This window comes from Vidua macroura, chromosome 1, assembly GCF_024509145.1.
Source record: "Vidua macroura isolate BioBank_ID:100142 chromosome 1, ASM2450914v1, whole genome shotgun sequence".
NCBI lineage: Eukaryota > Metazoa > Chordata > Aves > Passeriformes > Viduidae > Vidua > Vidua macroura.
In genome coordinates, this window is record NC_071571.1 from 43999534 (window position 1) to 44018008 (window position 18475).

General features: G+C 45.3%; 1 protein-coding gene across 1 annotated transcript; it reads right to left on the bottom strand.

Annotated features, from left to right (window-relative positions):
• Positions 1-447: 447 nt before the first annotated feature.
• On the bottom strand, positions 448-1503 carry LOC128812064 (C-C chemokine receptor type 8-like). Its single transcript, XM_053986215.1, has one exon. The coding sequence runs from the start codon at positions 1501-1503 to the stop codon at positions 448-450; it is 1056 nt and encodes a 351-aa protein (XP_053842190.1).
• Positions 1504-18475: the final 16972 nt, after the last annotated feature.

Consider the following 18475-nt stretch of genomic DNA (forward strand, 5'->3'; position numbering starts at 1 on the left):
AGGTGATTCCCTCTTTGCAATGTGAGGCAATCCCATGACTGTCCACTTCCCACTTTCCAGGGGAGTGTCACACACTTGTCCCAGGGATGTAGGGATTCAGCTTCCACAAGGCACAGCATACTTGGGGGTGAGGCAGAAGCGTCACTTTTGTCAGAGGAGAAAATAGATACTAGAGGAAGCAGCCTGCTTGCTGATGTGTACTAAAGGAGCTCTAAAACGTAATTAAAAATTATTCTGTGGCAATGTATGGTCACCATTTCACAAATGCACTGGTTCTCTTGGGAAATCAATGTCACAAGTTCTTACGTGGCAGTTGACAGCGTATCCCAACAGGAGGCACAGGTATACTGCACCTCTCAGGGGATGCTGCACACATGGTACGGCCTCCAGGACCACAGCAGACCTTCGGCCAGCCCCTCACACCAGCAGAAGGTGGCTCAGGTGTGCTCACAGGACCCCTGCACTGTCAGACCAGCCAGAGACCTGGGTGGGTGCCGAAAACGACTGTCCAGCCCCGGCACCTCCGGCAGGGCTGGAGAGGATGCGACCACAGGACTGAAGGAGTCCTTTAAGATGGGCCTTGAATGTCACGCCAGCGAAGGCGTAGATGACAGGGTTCAGGCAGCAGTGGATGAAGGAGATGGTTTCTGTCAGCTGCAGGGCCAGAGCTATCTGGGAGCTCGCCTTGCAGTCATTGATGATGTGCAAGCTCTGCAGAGAGTCCAGGAACAGCGCAATGTTGAAAGGAGTCCAGAAAAGGAAGAAAACGATGACGATGATGAAGATCATCTTGATCGCCTTGACCTTGTTCCGGTTTTTGCATTTTTGCAGGTTTTTTAGTATCTGAGTGTAGCAGCAAAAGAGGATGCTAAAGGGAATCAAGAGGCCCAAGATATTGACTGCAAACTGAGAAGCAACCTTCCAGGTATTGTCACCTGTGGGGTATGTGGGGACACACTGCAAAGCCTGCTCGATCTCCAGCTCCTGGCTGAACATGATGTTGGGTACAGAGGCCAAGCCAGCCACCAGCCACAGGATCAAGCTGATAATTATGCCACAAGTGGCTGTCCGTATCCTCATGGCATAGACAGCATGGACAATTGCTATGTACCTGTCTACGCTCATGAGGGTTATAAAGAAAATACTGCTATAAAAACCTGTGTAGTAAATGCCAGCCATTATCTTACACATGGCATTGCCAAAAACCCACTGGTCTGAAGCGTAGTGGGCTTGGAAAGGGAGGGGCAAAATGAAGAGGAGATCAGAGGCTGCGAGGTTCAGCAGGCAGATGTCAGTCATTGTTGTTAGCCTTTTCCTGGTCAGGAGAACCCAGAGGACCAAAGAGTTTCCCAAGAGGCAGAAGACAAACACAAGGCAGTACAGAATTGGCAGAAAGAGGGATTTAAACCTGTGAACGTTGTTTCCTTCATTACAGGGAGCAGTGTTTTCATCGTATCCATAGTCATATTCTGTTGTGCCAAGGAATTGGCTGGTGGGATTCATCTCAGATACCTGTGTAGGAAAGAGAAAGGATTAGACATGTCTGGCTGTGTCCTGGCACAGCACTCCCACAGTAGCTTCTGCTTCTGTCTGAGCTGTGTTGAGCCTGTGGGTCAGCCTCCAGGCAGACAGGGACTACAAAATGCAGTCTTGGTCTCACTGGCTGGACAAGAACAGCTGTACCACACAAAGGGCTGCCCTGTAGCCTGCTGATTGTTCCTATACATGTGTAAGTGTGAGCACTGGGATGCTCTCTGTTTCCCTGAAACTGCTTTAGTGCTAGTGGACCAGCCCCTCATCATTACAGTGATGGAAAAATTCAGGTGTCTGAATAGTCATAATGATAAAAAAAAAAAACCAACAAACAAATCCTGCATCTGATCTAAGGATCTCAATTTTCTTGTGCTCCCTGGGTGGGGAAGCTTTTTGCCTGTAGCATAAAGACCCTCATAAAAGTGTTTTGTCTGATGAAGCTGTCATCAAGCAGCATAACCTCATTTTTAGCAGAGCTGATCAGGGCTAGGTACTGGCACGTGCAAGCTACTTTTCCATGGGTGGGTCCAGGATTGCATACAAAAAGCTCTCCAGCAACAAGGAGTTCACAGGGCTGCACAGCTACACTCGCAGTGCCAAGCTCTGAGCTGCCACCAACCTCCAGGGCAGCTGGTGAGCAGCTTGGCTGTGCCTTTTGCCACAACACAGCAGCTTAGCGCTCCTGCCTATTCTGTCCAACTTCAGTTTTCTAGCATAGAGAAAACCAAAACATTAGCAGGAGTGGTTCCTATCTCTCATTTCTGAAGAATTGGAATGAAGGCAGCCTCACAATAGTAAAATAATCTGACATGCTCTCTAAGAGTGAGTCAGTGCTTTAGCAAACTATTTTATTGTTTCAGATGTCAGTTCATGACCCCTATAAAAGCGGATCAGGTTTCCAGACTTGAGTGTTCACATTTTAAGAAGTGATGATTCTTTCAAAAGAGTTTGGTTTTTCACTGCTAAGACATTTGAAAGCTTAGGCTATGCTGCATCTCTGTTGCACCTGCTTACAGGTTGACCACATCTTGAAAGAGCTTCAAAGACAAAGAGTTTCCAGGAAGGAAGAATAATTTGTAATAATCATTGCTCTTAAGATGAAGCAATAACATGAATGGAAGTGATAATTCTATAGAAGTAGGTGATGTGCTCTCCTGAATTAAAGATTGCTGCCTGGAAATACAAAAAGAGAGAGAACAGTGAAAACCTTTTGTAATGATAGGAAGGAATCACAACTCACTCCTTCTTGCCTGGCTGTGGGGGGAACAGAAAGATCTGTATGAACAGACCAGAGGAGTGCCAGTGTCCATCCTCTGCTCCAGGTATGGACGCTGCTCATGCCTTACTGACCTGCCTCAGCTTTCCTTGGGGCATCAGAAATGTTTCAACTGGTAAGCACAATGCAACAAAAACTGTGACAAGTACAGCATTCAACCGCACAGAATTCTTTGTTCAGAAATAACAAATAATGAAAGAAAAGCTGCGCTTCAAGTGCAATTACACATCAACAGTGTAATTCTCTACTATATTGAGCTCTTAGCTGTAGCTAGGACATCTGCATTATTAATTTTAACTTTGTATAAGGCATAAATTTTCAAATATTTAGTTGGTGAGTGACTAGCTAATGGCTCTTCTTTCAGTAACAGATAAAGGTAGAAAATATTTCCTGCTTTTGATGTGTGAAACTGACATGCAGTGGTTCTCACTTCTTAATTGTCTGCTAAGGACCTCTTAAAAGCAGTTCATAGATTAAACTACCAAAACTAAAAAATATTCAAAAAATAATGAACACTGTGTTGTAGAACTATAGATCTATAACATGTAGATAGATATATAGAGATACATAAATCTATATTTATTGCTAAAAAGCATCTACTTAGAGCAAAAATCAGGTCTTCTTCCTGGGCTGAGCAGAGACTGGAGATGCTCTACTTCAGACCACCCTTACACCATTAATGCCTTCTACAGCTCCCAACCAGGCCACAGCATTTTCCATTTTCCCTCCTTTCCACATCAGTCAGCAGAACAGTCCAACTGAAAAAGCAGTTTGACAGAAGGTATCAAGGGAGAGGTGGCTGCTGCAGGTCCCCTGGTTGCCACAGCAGCCCGGTAATAGCACAGTGAATACGGATGGACTTTACCTCTGACATCAGGAAGCCTCTACTCTCTCAGATGGCCCTGGCCCCCTTCTCCTCGTGCCCTGCTGCCTGGGCTCAGGGGTTTCCTGGAGGTTTACTTTTCTTTCAATCCACTTGTGCAGAGGGCTGAGGTTTTGTGATATGTGGCTGTCAAATGGGCAGCTGCCAGACACAGGATAGGCTTGGGGACAAATAGAAGATTTTGTATCTGTGGTAAACAGGAAAAGAGTGAGGGGGGTATCAGGCAACTTCTGCGAAACAACGATCAAATACATCTCGTCTTTAACATGGTAATGAGTAGCACTTCTTTTAAAGTGTTTGATAAACCCCCCTTCTTCACAGCCTCCCCTGATTTAAGGGAAAAATTTAAGAGTTCACATGTCTCCATCACAGGAGACACCCTAATAAATTTGCAGCTTTTTACAGAAGCTGATATATAATTTCCAATTTTAGTTAGCATTATTTTAGTTTTTGATTTTCTTCAGCTAGTAACAACTTGTATACTGCAGTCTGTTTATATCCCTCCCCATTAAAAACTCATCAGTATTTTGAGCAAAAGAAGAACTCAAAGCTACTGATACCACTTAGCCATATTTTTTTAAGCAGTTCTTATTTAGTGGAGGTACTTCAGTTTCTTTGTTACCTTGGAGTTTTTTCAAGTTTATTTTAGTTACTTGAGGATGGAAAAGGACAAAATATTGAAACAAAGACAGGTTTGATATTTTGTATTCTATTCAATTGCTTTAAATTACTTCTGTTTAGTGGAATATTAAAATTATACATCGTGGTGCTTTATAAGTCAGACAAATTATACACTTTTTATCCATTAATCTCAACAGGCACAATTTTCCTGACTTTTAAGAGCACAGGGCATACCAGAGATTCACTCAAGAGGTCCCAAACGAGTATGTGGCAGATCCAAAACATGATTTTTACTGAAGTTATTCACATGTTCTTTGGTTGCAGTTCCAGTCCAAAGTACCTTTACAGGTCACTGATTGTTGTTGCATAAGGGAGTAGTGAAAGAGTCTCAAAGAGAAGAAAAGCTAAATACTGCAGGGGGAAAGAAAAAGAAAAGCGAGAAAACAGGCTGGAGGAAAAAAGAAGTAACATTTTGAAGGACTGAGCACTAGTTGGTAGCACAGTCAGAAAAAACCTGTTCCATGAGATATTCAAAATATTATCAGTGACCAGGGCATCATCCTGCCTCCAAGTACTCAGCTGGTCTTATTACACAAGAGAGATGAGCTCCTCTTATTCTGTTTATATTTTTTTCAGAATTAATTTTTGAAAATTATTGCAACAGAGCTTTATTTTATTGTATTCTCTAGATATTAATTGTATGATTAATAATATGTCAGTAGTATGTCCTGGTGTTACAGACACACAGTATGACACAATGTAGCTTTATTCTATTTAGGTTTATTTATATTTGTTTAGAAATCAATAAGGTCAGCTTTCATTATTTCTTAGGAACAAAACATTAATAAATTAAAGAGGCCTCTTCTTCCACCATATGCTTTTTTGCATTAGTTTGGTTGATAAGTTATTAATACATATTAAAAAATACAACAATAGTTTGACATGAAACCAATAAAAGAATAAAACATTTCTGCATTTTAAAACATTAGTACTTATCATAAAATCGAAAAAATCTTGCATTTTTTCCTGAGTTATATTCTGCTGCACAAATTATGATCTTGTAAAAACATTTCAATTCATTAAAAATGCATATTTTTAATTGGGAAAAACCTCCCAGCTGTGTACTTTTACCAGCCACAATTCTGCACAGTCAGGCAAAGAGACAAATGAAGCTGGGAGGGGCAGTAGGGAAATGCTCTGTGAGTTGTAGAAAATTGGAGCAAGCAAGAAGATGCAGATTATCTAAAAGGTGAGGAAAAGAGCTTGAATTCAAGAGAACAAAAGCTGAAAGAAGTGAGCATGCCTGGTGACTGATATGGCTGGAGGATGGCTGGGCTGGTTGCTGTACTTTGGGCAGACTAAGGCACATGGATAACAGCTTGGAGAGTGATAAGGAGAGTGAGAAAAAAATTGTGATGATGCTGGTGTTTTGGAGAAAACAGTAGAATTATGGTGTCTGATGTAACATTTCCAAGAGTAGCTCTGCTGTGTTTTGGGAAGTGATATACAGGTGTGAGTCCCTGGCCCTACCTGGCTTTCAGGAAGGAAGTGGCTGCAACTGCTTCTGTGGTGGTTGGTGTTCCTGACACACAGCCAGAACCTGAGCTTTTCTCAGCAGAGAAAGGGAATTCATGAAAGGAGGAAGAGGATGACATTTGCCAAAAGCAGTGAAAGGAATGGAGTAGAGATGAGTTTAGGAAAGATGCTGGTTTTGACTGGCAGGTGCAAGGGTGGATTGGAGGTAAAACCCACAGGGGTGGGCTTGAGAAGTGAAGAGAATATAATTATGATGTTGGCTGAAAATTGAGATAATTACAATGATGAAAACTAATAGGAGATGCCTGTGCTGGGAAACAGGGAAAATCCACAGACAGATTTTATTCTTCTTCCCATGCTGAGCCCTACTGGCTCTTCTACAGGCAATTGAAAAAGAGACATGGGCAGGCAGAGCCCTGCTGGGCTGAAGGGCAGTAGAGATAAATAACCACCAGCATCTTCACATATGTGGGGTGTTGCAAGATGCAGGTGTGCTTCCCTAGAAAGCTCAGAGGAAGATATCTGGTGGAGGGAGGAGGAGAGGTACACATTTCCAATTTCCTTCATATCAGCTACGAGCCAGGCTGTAATAACTTGTATCCTTCCCAACACTTTTTCAGTCTGTGAGTAGCAAACACCAAGCCCTGAGTTACACAGGGGTTATTGCAGCCAGAGCTGAATTTTCTACCAAGCCAACACACAGCCCCTTGTAGTTCACGTGAGGAGGACAACAAAGAAAATGTGGTAAACCAGCAAGAGTGGCAAGATAGGAGCACAGAAGTTAAAGGTCACCTGCACTCGAAAGTGCTACACTCTGGCAGAGAGAGGTGCAGAAAGGCTGTAAGGTGGCAGGATGGGCAGTGCAAATGCTCAGTGTGGTAAAGCAAGATCATGGAAAGGATATGTTTGCTACATACAGACAACCCAGTGAAGACATGGCCAGGGGAAAAGAGGATTTTCTCACCTAAAAAGAGTACAGCCATATGACAACAATATTTACCCCCTTGGGCTTGCTGCTGGGGCACTGGGGCTGTGGACCAGGCTTGATGTGGGAGGAGAGACAGGCAGCTGGTGTGTAAAATGGTCCTTGGTTAAATGTCTGAAGGGGATACATGACCCAGGGGCTCTCATAGCCAGGGATAGGACAGCAGGAACGAGGCAATCCCCCACAGGGCCTCAGGATGTTCCCAAAGTGCTGGGTGGGAGCTGAGGAGCAAGAAGTTCTCAAATCTGCTTGTTAAGAATCTAGACAAAATCCACCCCAGAGTTTCCTTCTTCAGGAGCCCTTACTGCTACCCTGCAGTGTCCCCCCAGCTCAATTTTATCTGGTCCCTAATACCAGGGCTAGACATACCTTACAGCAAAACAGAGACAATTGGCTGTGGCTACCTCTGGTGCGCCAGCCTAGGGCCATTTTGGGTCCATGAACCCACTCAGTACTGTGAGTACAGAGAGAAGAGCCATGTGGCATAACCACTTTGTGAAAAGGCTGGTGCAGGAAGTCTCTATTCAAGTTAAAAACCATAGCAAAAATATTGCTGTATGAGGAGCTTTCTGTTTTGTCTGCTTATGTTTTGGCAGTGGCTGCCAGGGTCAGCCTGCAGCAGCCACCACAGCCCCAGCCAGATGGCAGGGCTGGGGAGTCTCCAGTGTCTGTGCACCTCACTGCTCACACTTCTCTTTTAGCTGCCACCACAGCCATTCCTTTATTTGCACTCAAAGTTGCAGTTTCTGCTATTTTATCTTCTGTCAGAAAAGTTGCTTCAGTGTGGGAAAAATTCCCATGCAGCCCTTCATATAGCTGAAGACATTGTCAGCCCAAAAGTGATCAGCACATCAGAGTAATGCAGACTTCCACTCCTCCAAACTACTCGGAGCCCCAAGGTCAGGGAAGTGACGCTTCACTGCAGCCCTGTGTTACATGGAAAGGCTGTGGCAAATGCTGCACCCAAAAGAACCTTGCTGTGAGACAAACAGCATGGCCACATCTCCAGCTCCTACAGCCAGAAATGTTCGCTGGCAGTGGTGACACCCTGTGCACACCAGCTCAGCCTCTGGCATCAGTCCCAGAGGGTTTCCTTGTCCTGAGCCATCCCATCCCTGCAGTTCCTCCACCTGGGGGTAATGGGCAGCTGAGCTGCTGCAAAACCTCTATGCCTGCTCTTGTAGGAACTTCTCCTTCTTCCTGCAGATGGTCTAGATGAATTGAGTTTGAACACAGAAAGGAAACTGTAGTTACCACAGAAGACATCACCAGCAAGAGCTTGCTTTGGCCTCAGGGGTGTGGGCTACAAGCCTTGGTATCGCTCTTGTTGTTCACCAAGATGGATGGGAGGCACCTTTCTGGTAGCAGCCATTAGGAAAATATGGCAAAAAAGCAGAGTGGGAGAGCCTACCTGGTAGAGTATTTTCCAAGAAAAGGCTAAGTATTTCCTGGATCTGCTTGCTGTCATAGGACCCATCTAGAAAGTGGAGGATGCGTTTACCTCAGTGTGGTGCTCAGCTTCGACCTATCTCAGAGCTGTGGTAAGCAGCCAAATCAAATCCTGTCATCAAAGAAGATCACTTTCCTCTGCCTTTGCTCAGCAGCAAAATAAAATAAATTTCTTAGTCAAAAGAAGGCCTTTCTCTTTCAGATCTGCTCTCAATTTATATCTCAGAAGTCTTACTGTCTTATATTGGAAGAGGGAAGAGATTACTTAGTTCAGCAGAGGAAAACAAACAGGATTAACTGCAATAGGGGTTTATGGGATGTTCAGAGATGCTGGGTTGTGCAGCTGAAATGCCTTGCAAAATACCAGCAGTCATCACTGTTAGTGAGAAAAACAATGAGGACAGCTCAGTTTTGCAGGAGAAGGTAGCAGTGGGGGATCAGGGTGAGCGTGCTCTCTGCAGCATGGGAGCAAGCAGCTTGGCAAGTAGTGTTTTGATGACTGTCTCACCCCAGATTCCTCTTCCTGGCCATCTCTCTGTCCCAATAAACTTCTTCTAAGTGTCTCTGCTGCCTGTGTGGACCAGTAACTGCCCTTCCCCAACTGCAGCACAGTCAGTGAATGCACCTTGCACCCCTCTTCCTTAGGGCAGCAGGAGTAGGCAAGGGGGACACTGAGCCCTGGAAGTCCAGGGCTGGTACTCACTTGTGAGGTACAAGAGGAAATGCCACACAGGAGCTATCTTTTGAAGAATCCTTGCCTGCTTTAGTTATTTTCACAATATTTGGGTCTATCAGCATCAGCTAACACACCATCTTAGCAGGACCGCATTATCTTAATGAAAATTCATTTCATCAGACCACTGCCAGTGTAGAGGTAAAAACCTGTCATGTGGCAGAATGGTTCACTTTCTTTTCTTGATGAGAATAACATATTTGTATGCCCATGTACAAAGGGGGGGCTGAGACTTTGTGACCAGGTAAGATTCTGAGTGATGGGTTTTTTGGCATCGAAAAAAGTATATTTTTGTTGATTAAAATATCTCTGAAAGTGCCAAGTTGTTTGGGGAAAGGATTTTCCCCCTCCAAAATCAAGAGAAAAAGGAAGAACAATTGCAATACTTTATTCTGAGAAGACCCAGGCAGAACACTGCCACTTTTCATTTTCAGAAGTGTCATTTTCAAATATAGCATTTTGTTTTATTCTTTCTCAAAAACTTCAAAGCTTCAAAAACTTTCCAGTTGAACTAAGATGTGTCTGTTCTGCTGATAGCAGGCAGAAAATTTTATTTTTCTTCTCAACTTGATCAGCAAAAAAATTGACACCCACCACTAAAACGTGGAGTTGTATTACCGTTACAAAGTGCTTGTGTATGCAGACATGTACAAATGTGCACCAGAAAAACTTATTGGGCATTGTTCTGGCTCTCTCTCCTGCAGCAGATGCTCAGTGTAATAAAAAAGGCTGTGAGCCAGAGAATCCTTCAAAAACTGTTGCTGAGTTCATGTAGGAGAAGCAGCTGGAGGTGTTTGGTGAGGTCTGGAACAGCTCACTCTGCTCCACGCTCTGCTTTTCGCTGCCGGCACCGAAGCCACAAGGATTATGGCTCTGACAGCTGCAGCCTTGCACAATCATTTGGTTTCACCCAAGCAGAAATCAGTGTGTTGCAAAACTCCCAGCACAGTAACTGATTCATAGCAGTGTCAGCAGTGAGTGGAATTTTCTCACCCAAGCATTATGGCAGGGTAATTGTGGGACGCAAAGGAGTAAACAAATACATCTCTTGCATATGGAGTCTTTGAGAACAAAAATCTTCTCCATCTGTCTCTTACTTGATGCTTTTATTTTCTCACCCTGGAGCACTTAGGTGTTTAAACCTTTGCTGTCCCAAACCTTTGGTTCACCAGTGCACAGGCACCTCTGGGATTTGCATTTAACAACGCTTTGGCTGAGGGGGGAGAGCAGAGAAGACTGCAAGCAAGAATCAATTAGAACAGAGAAATCACAGAAGACAGGGCTGCATGGGACACTGGGCAATCATCGAGTCTGTCCCCTGTTTTGAAGCCAGGGGCAGTGTCCCACTGTTACTCTTCCTATGCAATTGTTCCACCCGCTCCTACAGCCCCTGCTTTCCTCCAGCTTCTTCTGATGAACCATCCTAGAGCTTCTCCAGATTCACTCCTGGTAAATTTGTCTTCATCCAGAACTGTCCTGGTATAATTTGAGCCAGTTAATTACCTTAGCCATGGAGGAACAATTACTTCTATCTGTTTTAAAATATTATAGGACAATGTTTTCCTTCAATCTTAACAGCTCACGATTAATGTTTTTTCCTCTGAAGTCATGCTTTCTAAATTGTTAATTGTAGTTTCTGTTCTTTTTTTAGTAACTGTCCAATTTTTCTTAGTATTTTTTTTGCATTGCAGTGCCCCAAACTGGCAAAGCAGACCAGAAGAGTCATGTGTCCGGGGTAGCTGTTTTCTTTTGCAGTCAGGTAGCACTGATGATTCACAGTTCTTTCGTGCTGGATTTCAGCACCCAGATGCTTTCCCCAGAAGTGCCGCCTTCTCCAGAAGTGCTGCCCTCCCCAGAAGTGCTGCCTTCCCCATGCTGTGTTTGTGGCCTCAGCTGACCCTGCCCATGGGGAGAAGTAGTTACTTGTCCTTAATGCACTGCAGCCCATTGCTACCAGGCTTTTTATCTGTCAAGGGCAATTTAAGCAGTCATCCTGTCCCCCAGTACATTTGTACTCCTTCCCAATATGATGGCATGTGTAAAAGTAGCAAAATCATGCACCAGAGTTTCATCCAGAACAGCAAAGTGCAGCAAATGCTGGTTTGTGCAAGGGCAGGATGCAGTCCTGGATGCAGGATCCTTCTGGGCAGCTCTCCTGTCCAGTGGCAACCACTCAGGAGTTTGTCTGAGCACTTGTGCACCCACATAAAGGCTGCTTGAGGTGCTCAGAAAGCTTGCTAGCTCTGAGGCATGGGATACCACTGCTTTGCCAGGTGGCATGAGCCTGTAACTGAGGCTGATTTGACATAGCTGCCTCTTGGCAAATCTGTATCAGCCACTACTCTTTTTATTTTCCTGCAGCTTGCTTATTCCTTCTAGTGCTTTCCAGCAACTGTAACTGCACTGAGTGGCACATCATTCCTTCTGTGGCATAAGCTGATGGCTCTGCACTGGATTATCAAGGGATCCTGTGCTGACTGGCTGCCCAGAGCTCAGCACCACACCTTGCCACTGGCCACACTGGCTCAGAGCAAAGGTGGCCACCGGCCACCCTCACCACTGCTGGGTGGCCCTGCACCCATAGCACCCAGTTGCAGCTGCCCCACCCTGCCCAGCCCAGCCAGGGCACTGCTCTGGTCCCAGCACTGAGCCAGGCAGTGCCTGTCAGAGACCACTGAAAAACACAAGTGGCTGCACCACTTCTGCCTCTCAACTGGCCTCAGACCATACCAGCCCAGTGGCTGCAAGGAACCAGGAGGCCTCAGGGTGGGGAAACTCCCCATGTGGGTACCAGGTCCCATGTCTGTCTCCATTTATGCTGCAGGAGCCTCCTCTGGAAGAAATTCCTGATGATTACCAGATTTTTAAAGGAAAAAGGTAAAACACATGAGATCATGCTCCTAAAACAGGGAAGTCTGTGTAGTTTAAAACTGGGTTGATGACTCAGGAGCCCTGGATTCAAACCTGCACCCTGCCACTGGCAGGCTGCTCTCAGCTCAAAAGCATCATGCACTGAAATCTGGGCATTTGTCATGTCCCATCTTGACCACGCTGACTACAATCTCAAATCTTTGTGGCATTGTGCTGTCTCCTTCAGGCCTCTGCCCTGGGTAGGGGCACAAAAAGAGGCTTTGTTGGGGTAACACACACCTAAGCTGCCGCAGTATGAGCAGAGGTGTGAAGAGAGCTTGGTAACACCGCTGATAAACCTTTATCTGAGTCACTGGTAAACAGGAAGCTGATCAACAGCTTTACTATTTTTCTTAGTTTTTTAGGTTCTTTTGGTCTGATTTTCATAGCTAGTCTTTTTTTTTCTTACTTCATATCGGGAAACACATTTTTTCTGCCACCCCTTGCAGGAAATGTGCAAGATACCAAGTGCTGAAAACCTCAAGGTTCACTCAGCCCTCTCTCTGAGAGGTGATGAGTCAAAGGGCCTGGCAATGAGGGCATCAGAATGTCTTTGGCAAAAGCTGGAAGTGTAAGGGTGCAGCTCACAAGGATAAATATAAGGCTAAAGGAGTTTGACAATGCAGAATGCAGACACTTACACACATTCGTGCTGTGGGGGCTTTTCACCAGTATCAGAGAGAGAATTTCAAACCTTTCTGGTCAAGACATCTGGGGGAAAAGGTCTCCAGTGAGGTGTGGCACCAAGCTCTTGGGAATTCATTTTCCACACCAAAGACCCATCCTGCTGTCTACACCAAAGACTCACCCTGCTGTCCACACCAGGCACATCCACCACCCACACCATTGCAAACAAGCAAAGCAAGCACAGCTGCTGTGCTGGATTTGTGAGCCAGAGCATGTTGGAGGAGAGGGAAGGCCCTTGCACTCAGTGTCCAGACACACCACAAGCAAGCAGGGCAGACTGTTCTACTGTGCATCAGATACCCCTGTCTTATCTTAACCTGAAGGCAGCAGTGCAAGTACAAAACCTGCAGGGATCAGTGCTCACCACGTTTAAACTCTCTCCTGATCCTGCACGGTGCTGCTCAAGAGAGCAAGCAAATAATCAAGCCCCTGCTGCTTACAGGGAGGTATGTCAAGGCTTGCCAGCAGCAGCCTGGGGCTGCAAATGTGACTTTGGCTGACCATGCACTGAAAGAAAGGAGTTTGCTTTTTGCATTCTCCTTCTTACCTGCTCCTCACTGCAGCAATGAGGAAGATCCCTTAAGCTAGACAGAGTAAAACAGATTCTCACCACCTACACCATCCTCCTCTCCTGTGGGCTGGGGATGGACATGCACAGCCCAATGAGGATAATAGATACGACCTAAAATGTTCAAAAAATAACAAATCCAGCAAGAAGCTGTGTAGCAGCGTGGGTTGAATAAGAGAAGGACGAGTCACTTTCCGGTATGCAGATATGTGGGTCAGGTTTCCTTTTGATATCAAACTGCAGCTTTATTTTTTTTCTGGTGTGGGTTTCAAATGAGTGGGATAAAGTAGATTAACCTTTCCACTGCACATTTAAAATCTCATTTTTCCTTTCACAAAACACAATTTGGTTTTTTTTTGCTGACTCTTCTGATAAGCTCAAATAATTCCAAGGACCAATAATTCAAGACATCTTACGTTGCAAGTTGGTAGGCAGGAGAGTAAAAGGTCAAAAGTTTCATTAACCTTTTGAGGGTCTTTCTGAGCAGGACCTAACTCAAGACCAGACCTAATTCATAAATAAGAAAAATGGTAATGCGTCCATATTTCTTGGACAGAGCAAAGGACAACTGAGAAGTCTCAAAGTCAAGAGTTGAGTCACAGTGCTTTAAGCACCCTTTGAAGAAAAAGAAAGCTCTTGAATTTATGTCAAATAATGTTCAAAACAAAAGATACAGTGGTTTGGATGTTTAAGTTTCCTTAATCCAACATGCTGTCTACTTGCTTTACCTTTATTCTATCAAATATGTGCAAAGTGAGCAAAGTGAGTGATTTCAAACTTGGAAAACTCTTCCCAGTGTCAGCTTTCTTTAAAGGAGAGCCCAGCATGCAGGTGGGGGCAGTCAGCACTGGGAAACCTTTGCACCTCACTTTGTCAATGATAGTTGCCATAAGTTGGGTTAAAGTAAGCTTGTCTTTTTGACTATTTAGGACTTTTATCAGCAAAATGGGTCTGAAGATGGAACCTTGTTTGTTCCCACTGTGGCTCATTTCAACTTGGAAAATTTAAAGCAAATTTAAAACAGAAGTTCTTCTCTGTAACATAATAAAATAGATCCTCAGTCCAAGGCAACAAAGAGAAATCACATATTAAAAAAAAATGCCCAGCATTTTGGGGTTTTCTTTGCTCTTTAAAATGTGAATTGGTGTTGTGATAAGACATCAATCAGCAGCTGACCACATAAACCAAGGGAGGTTAACACTTAATGTACATCCCAGTAAGGCATGCTATTCAAGAGTATGAGTGTGCTCCCATCATGATTTCACTTATGCTCTTGCTGTTTAGGTTGGTATAAAACACACCTCTTTGCACAAAAGGAGGAAGTGACTGCACAGGAAAATTACACATTGGTCTCCAGACTCTCTAGAAACCTGTGACAAAATAGCATCATTAAATCACTGGGATTGTTAAAAATTCAGCCCTGGGAATATCTGCAAGTCTTGCTTTTAATCCAGTCTTGCTTTTAATACTAAGTTGGATTTTTGCTAATCTTACGTCTAGAATCCTAAGCCATGGTCTGTCTTAAGGTGCTGGTGGCTAACAAGATCACACAAATGGCCTTCAGGTGTTACACAACCCTATCAGAAATAGCATTCAGTACCCTCCATCCTGCTGATCCCAAGGGTGTTTAGTGATCCTCCAAGAAAATCTTCAGGGAAAAAAATTCACACAACCAATACAAAAAGAACAGAGGAACCTCGAAAGGATTTGGGATACAGAGAGGTTGGTCTATCAAAATAGCCATAGCTCCAGTTAGCACAGCTCCAGCTTCAGCGTGGCTGTGCTGTCCTGAAGCATTCCAAGGGGCACAGCAGGGAGCTCTGCCTGCTTTGTCTGAAATTCAATCTTATTCAAAAAGCAAGGGCATCCAATCTTCCAGCAAACAAAAAGTTTTCAGCAGCGTCAGCAAAGTGTCTGTCTCACTGTGCGGTGCAGGGCTGAGCCACAGGCTCTGGGGAAGAAGCAGCTGGGCAGGCAGCTGCTTCCTACTGCTGCCCTGACATCCCACTGTGGCTCCTTCGTAGCCACTGAGTGCACATTGCACTGCAAGGAGGAGGCTTACCTGTGGGGTGACAACAGAGGGCAGGGAATTGCTGCATGCAGAGAGAAAATCCTGCCTGCCATAAAAAGCAGCCGACTCTGCTGGCAGTGAGGGACACACAGGCCTTACACCTCATTTGAAGTGTTTTCAGAGAACTACACAGGAGAGAAAAGATCAGTCCTTTGGCTATCACCAAAGTGAACACACAGCTGAAAACCTGAGCTGAAGGCATCCCCAGCATGCTTGTGTTTCACATCCTGGCACAGGCACTGTAGGGACTGAATTACCAAAGGTGAGAAGGCGCTGCAGAGCTGACAGATGCACCGGCTTATCCAGAGCCATGGGTGCAAAAATACAGGGATCAGCCAGGGAAGAAGAAGTGACCAACTTTCAACATAGCCTCTTCCAAGACAGTGCAAAGGCAGCTGCAGCAGCAGCAATTAGGCTTCCCAGAGTCCAAAAAAAAAAAAAAAAAAAAAAAACAGGAGGTGCATCAGAAAGAGAACAACAGGCTGTCCTAAAGATAAAATACCACCACTGGTCATCCCCCTGTAGCAAAGTGGCAGGGTTTGGGAAAGTTTTCCTCAGTGCAGGTAGGTGAAGCAAATTCCCATGCCTTTGATCATTACCTACCTCTCAGCTTGGCTTTGCTTCAATGCCTTCCTCCTCCTCCTCCTCAGCCGACAGCGTGCGCTCTAGCAGGACCTGTGCAGGAGCCCGTGAGGGAGCAGCTTTCAGTGCTGTGGTGTGCTCAGCAGTTGCTGGCTCCTGAGGCTGTAGGGATGCCCAGATGGAGCTGAAAGCTGGCATAGGGACAGCACTGGCTGCCTTTGGGCATTGAGGCTCCCCCCCTAAGCAAATAGTCAGACATAGTCCAGTTTTCGGGAAAGAGTGTTTCTGTATGTTTCAATACATGCGAGCTGTTGTCTCCCTGACTGCTGCAGCTGTTACCCAGCTTCTCTGTCTCTAATTGTGAATGTGGTCCTAGAGTGCCTACAGATTTCACGGTACATGATTAAAATGGACAAAATGCTCCAATGTGGGAGCAATGCCGGAGTAGGAAGCACAGTGTGAGTTCCTCAGTTCAGACAGCTACATGTTAGGTATTTCTGCACTTGCACAGCCTCTTTCCCTGTGTCACATCTATTTTGAGTAGTCCTTTCATCTCTGCTGGACCCCACCACAGGACATCAGGGACAGCCTCAAGCAGAGGATGGCAAGGGCTATACAGGCACTCAGGGAAGAGCCAAAGGAGGAATACAGACAGCTGTATGGCACCTGTTCTGGGGCTCACCAGCCTATGGCAAAATGCAGCTTGGTGCTGCCTCTGCTGCCCACAGCCCTCCAGCAAGGGATGTCCCCACAACACAGGTAGTCCATTGAGTGCAGCCATTCCTGTGCCACCTCCTCACTCCTGCATGCAGCTGCTTGTCTGCCTTCACTACCACGAATTCAGCAAAGGAGCACAAGCCTGTGGCATGCTGAGGGGAGATCTAGGGAGGCCACAAGCAGCCAGAGACAGGGCAGAATTGTCTGTGCAGCACTGAGAAGGAAACAGAAAGAAGGCAATGAGGATGAACATCTTGCCAAACTTCTTTTTTTGTGCCCTCAGATGCTCCAGTGTCTCTTCCTCTTCTGCTGCACCACACTTACCCAAGGAATCAAGCTCTGCTGCCTGCATTGCTAGCTGGGTGTGGAGCTGTCCTTCTGCAACTAGCTAACCCTTAACTTTACCTGCTATTAGCAGAGAGCAGGATCTGGGCCCCCAGCACGTGGTGGGTTCCCCTTTGTGCAAAGCCAGTTTGGCTGTGTGCCCCGGCTTCCACTTCTGGCATGGCAGCTGTGCAGCTGTCTGGCTCTGCAGAGCTGGGGGCAGGACTCCCACAAGCCTTCTGCTCTGCTACCAGCTCTTGTCAGTTCCTCCTCACGTGCCCTCCAGAAAACAGGGCCAAACCCCCAAAATGCACATACTTTCTCCCATTGCCCTGTAGCTCCCCAAATCTATGTAGGCAAAGTACTGTGAAGATCAGACCTGCTCATCAGAGGACAGGGAACCTGAACGAGGTCATGGTAACCAAGGGTGCAGACAATTCTGTAAGCAGCCAAACTCCCCACCGTCCACCTTCTTGCCTTGTACTTCACTCTCAACTGTTCATTCTGCAGTGTTATTTTTTGACACCCTTGAGACATGCTATTTTCTCAAAAAAAAAAAAAAAAAAAAAAAAAAGAGAGAAAATAAGCTGAGGTGTCTCAGGAAGAAAGGAATTGGGAAATCTTTACAGGAGTTTTGCCTTCTGGGGACAGTTTCAGCTCATACCTCTATCAGGATCCAGTCACAGCCCCAAAAAACAACAGGATATGGGGGCTCCAGCTCTGATTCTGGTGGTCCAAATTAACTAAAGAAGGAAGAGATGGGACAACCTGGGTCAGCTACAGCAAAGCTTGTACTCTAGCATTACTCTTGTTTTGGAGAGTTTTCCAGAAAGCCAACAAAACTAGTTTTCTGAGGCAATGCAGCTGGATTGGGAACCAGCATCTGGACTGAGGTCCTGACTCCAAAACCCACCCTATTGAAATATTCTGACTGTTCACCATCATGCATTAGACCCTGATTGCCATCATGGGGCTGTTTGTGTTGTGGCACACAGTGCAACAAGGAGCAGAGGTTGCAAAACAACTTGCGGGAAAAAGAGGGTCAGAGCTAAAATTGCAAGGGGAGCACTGGGAAGAGGAAGATGCATGAAGGTCCAGATTGTCCCTGCCTAGACTTTCCCTGCCTGGTTTTAATTTTTCAAGGGTAAAATTAAGAATAAATATTTCTAATCATTATGATGGCTCCAATTCCACAGCAGAATGCCAGTTCACCCTTGCATGTTTTTCTTCCCTTTTCATTTTTCATTCTTCCCAATGCAGCTCAGCAGGACAGTGACCCACAGGACCAAATTTAGTCCCACAAGTGCAGTTCCACTAACCACAGCAGTGTTACTGCACAAAGCACTGGCTGAGGTGCTCCAGTGGTGTTTCACATTGACTTCAGTAAAAGTGCAGGAAGTAAACAAAAATGTACCAGAATCTGCTCTAGGAACATGTGGTGATGCTTTGACTAAGTTTCTAGAAAAGATGAATATGGTGTTTTGTCTTGAAGACAGTTTAAAAGCAGGTTTTAGAGAAACCTGCATACAAAAGGTTCTACTCAAGCTGACATAAATGTGTCTTATGTTAATTTCACTTGCTTTGATGGGAGAAAGGCACA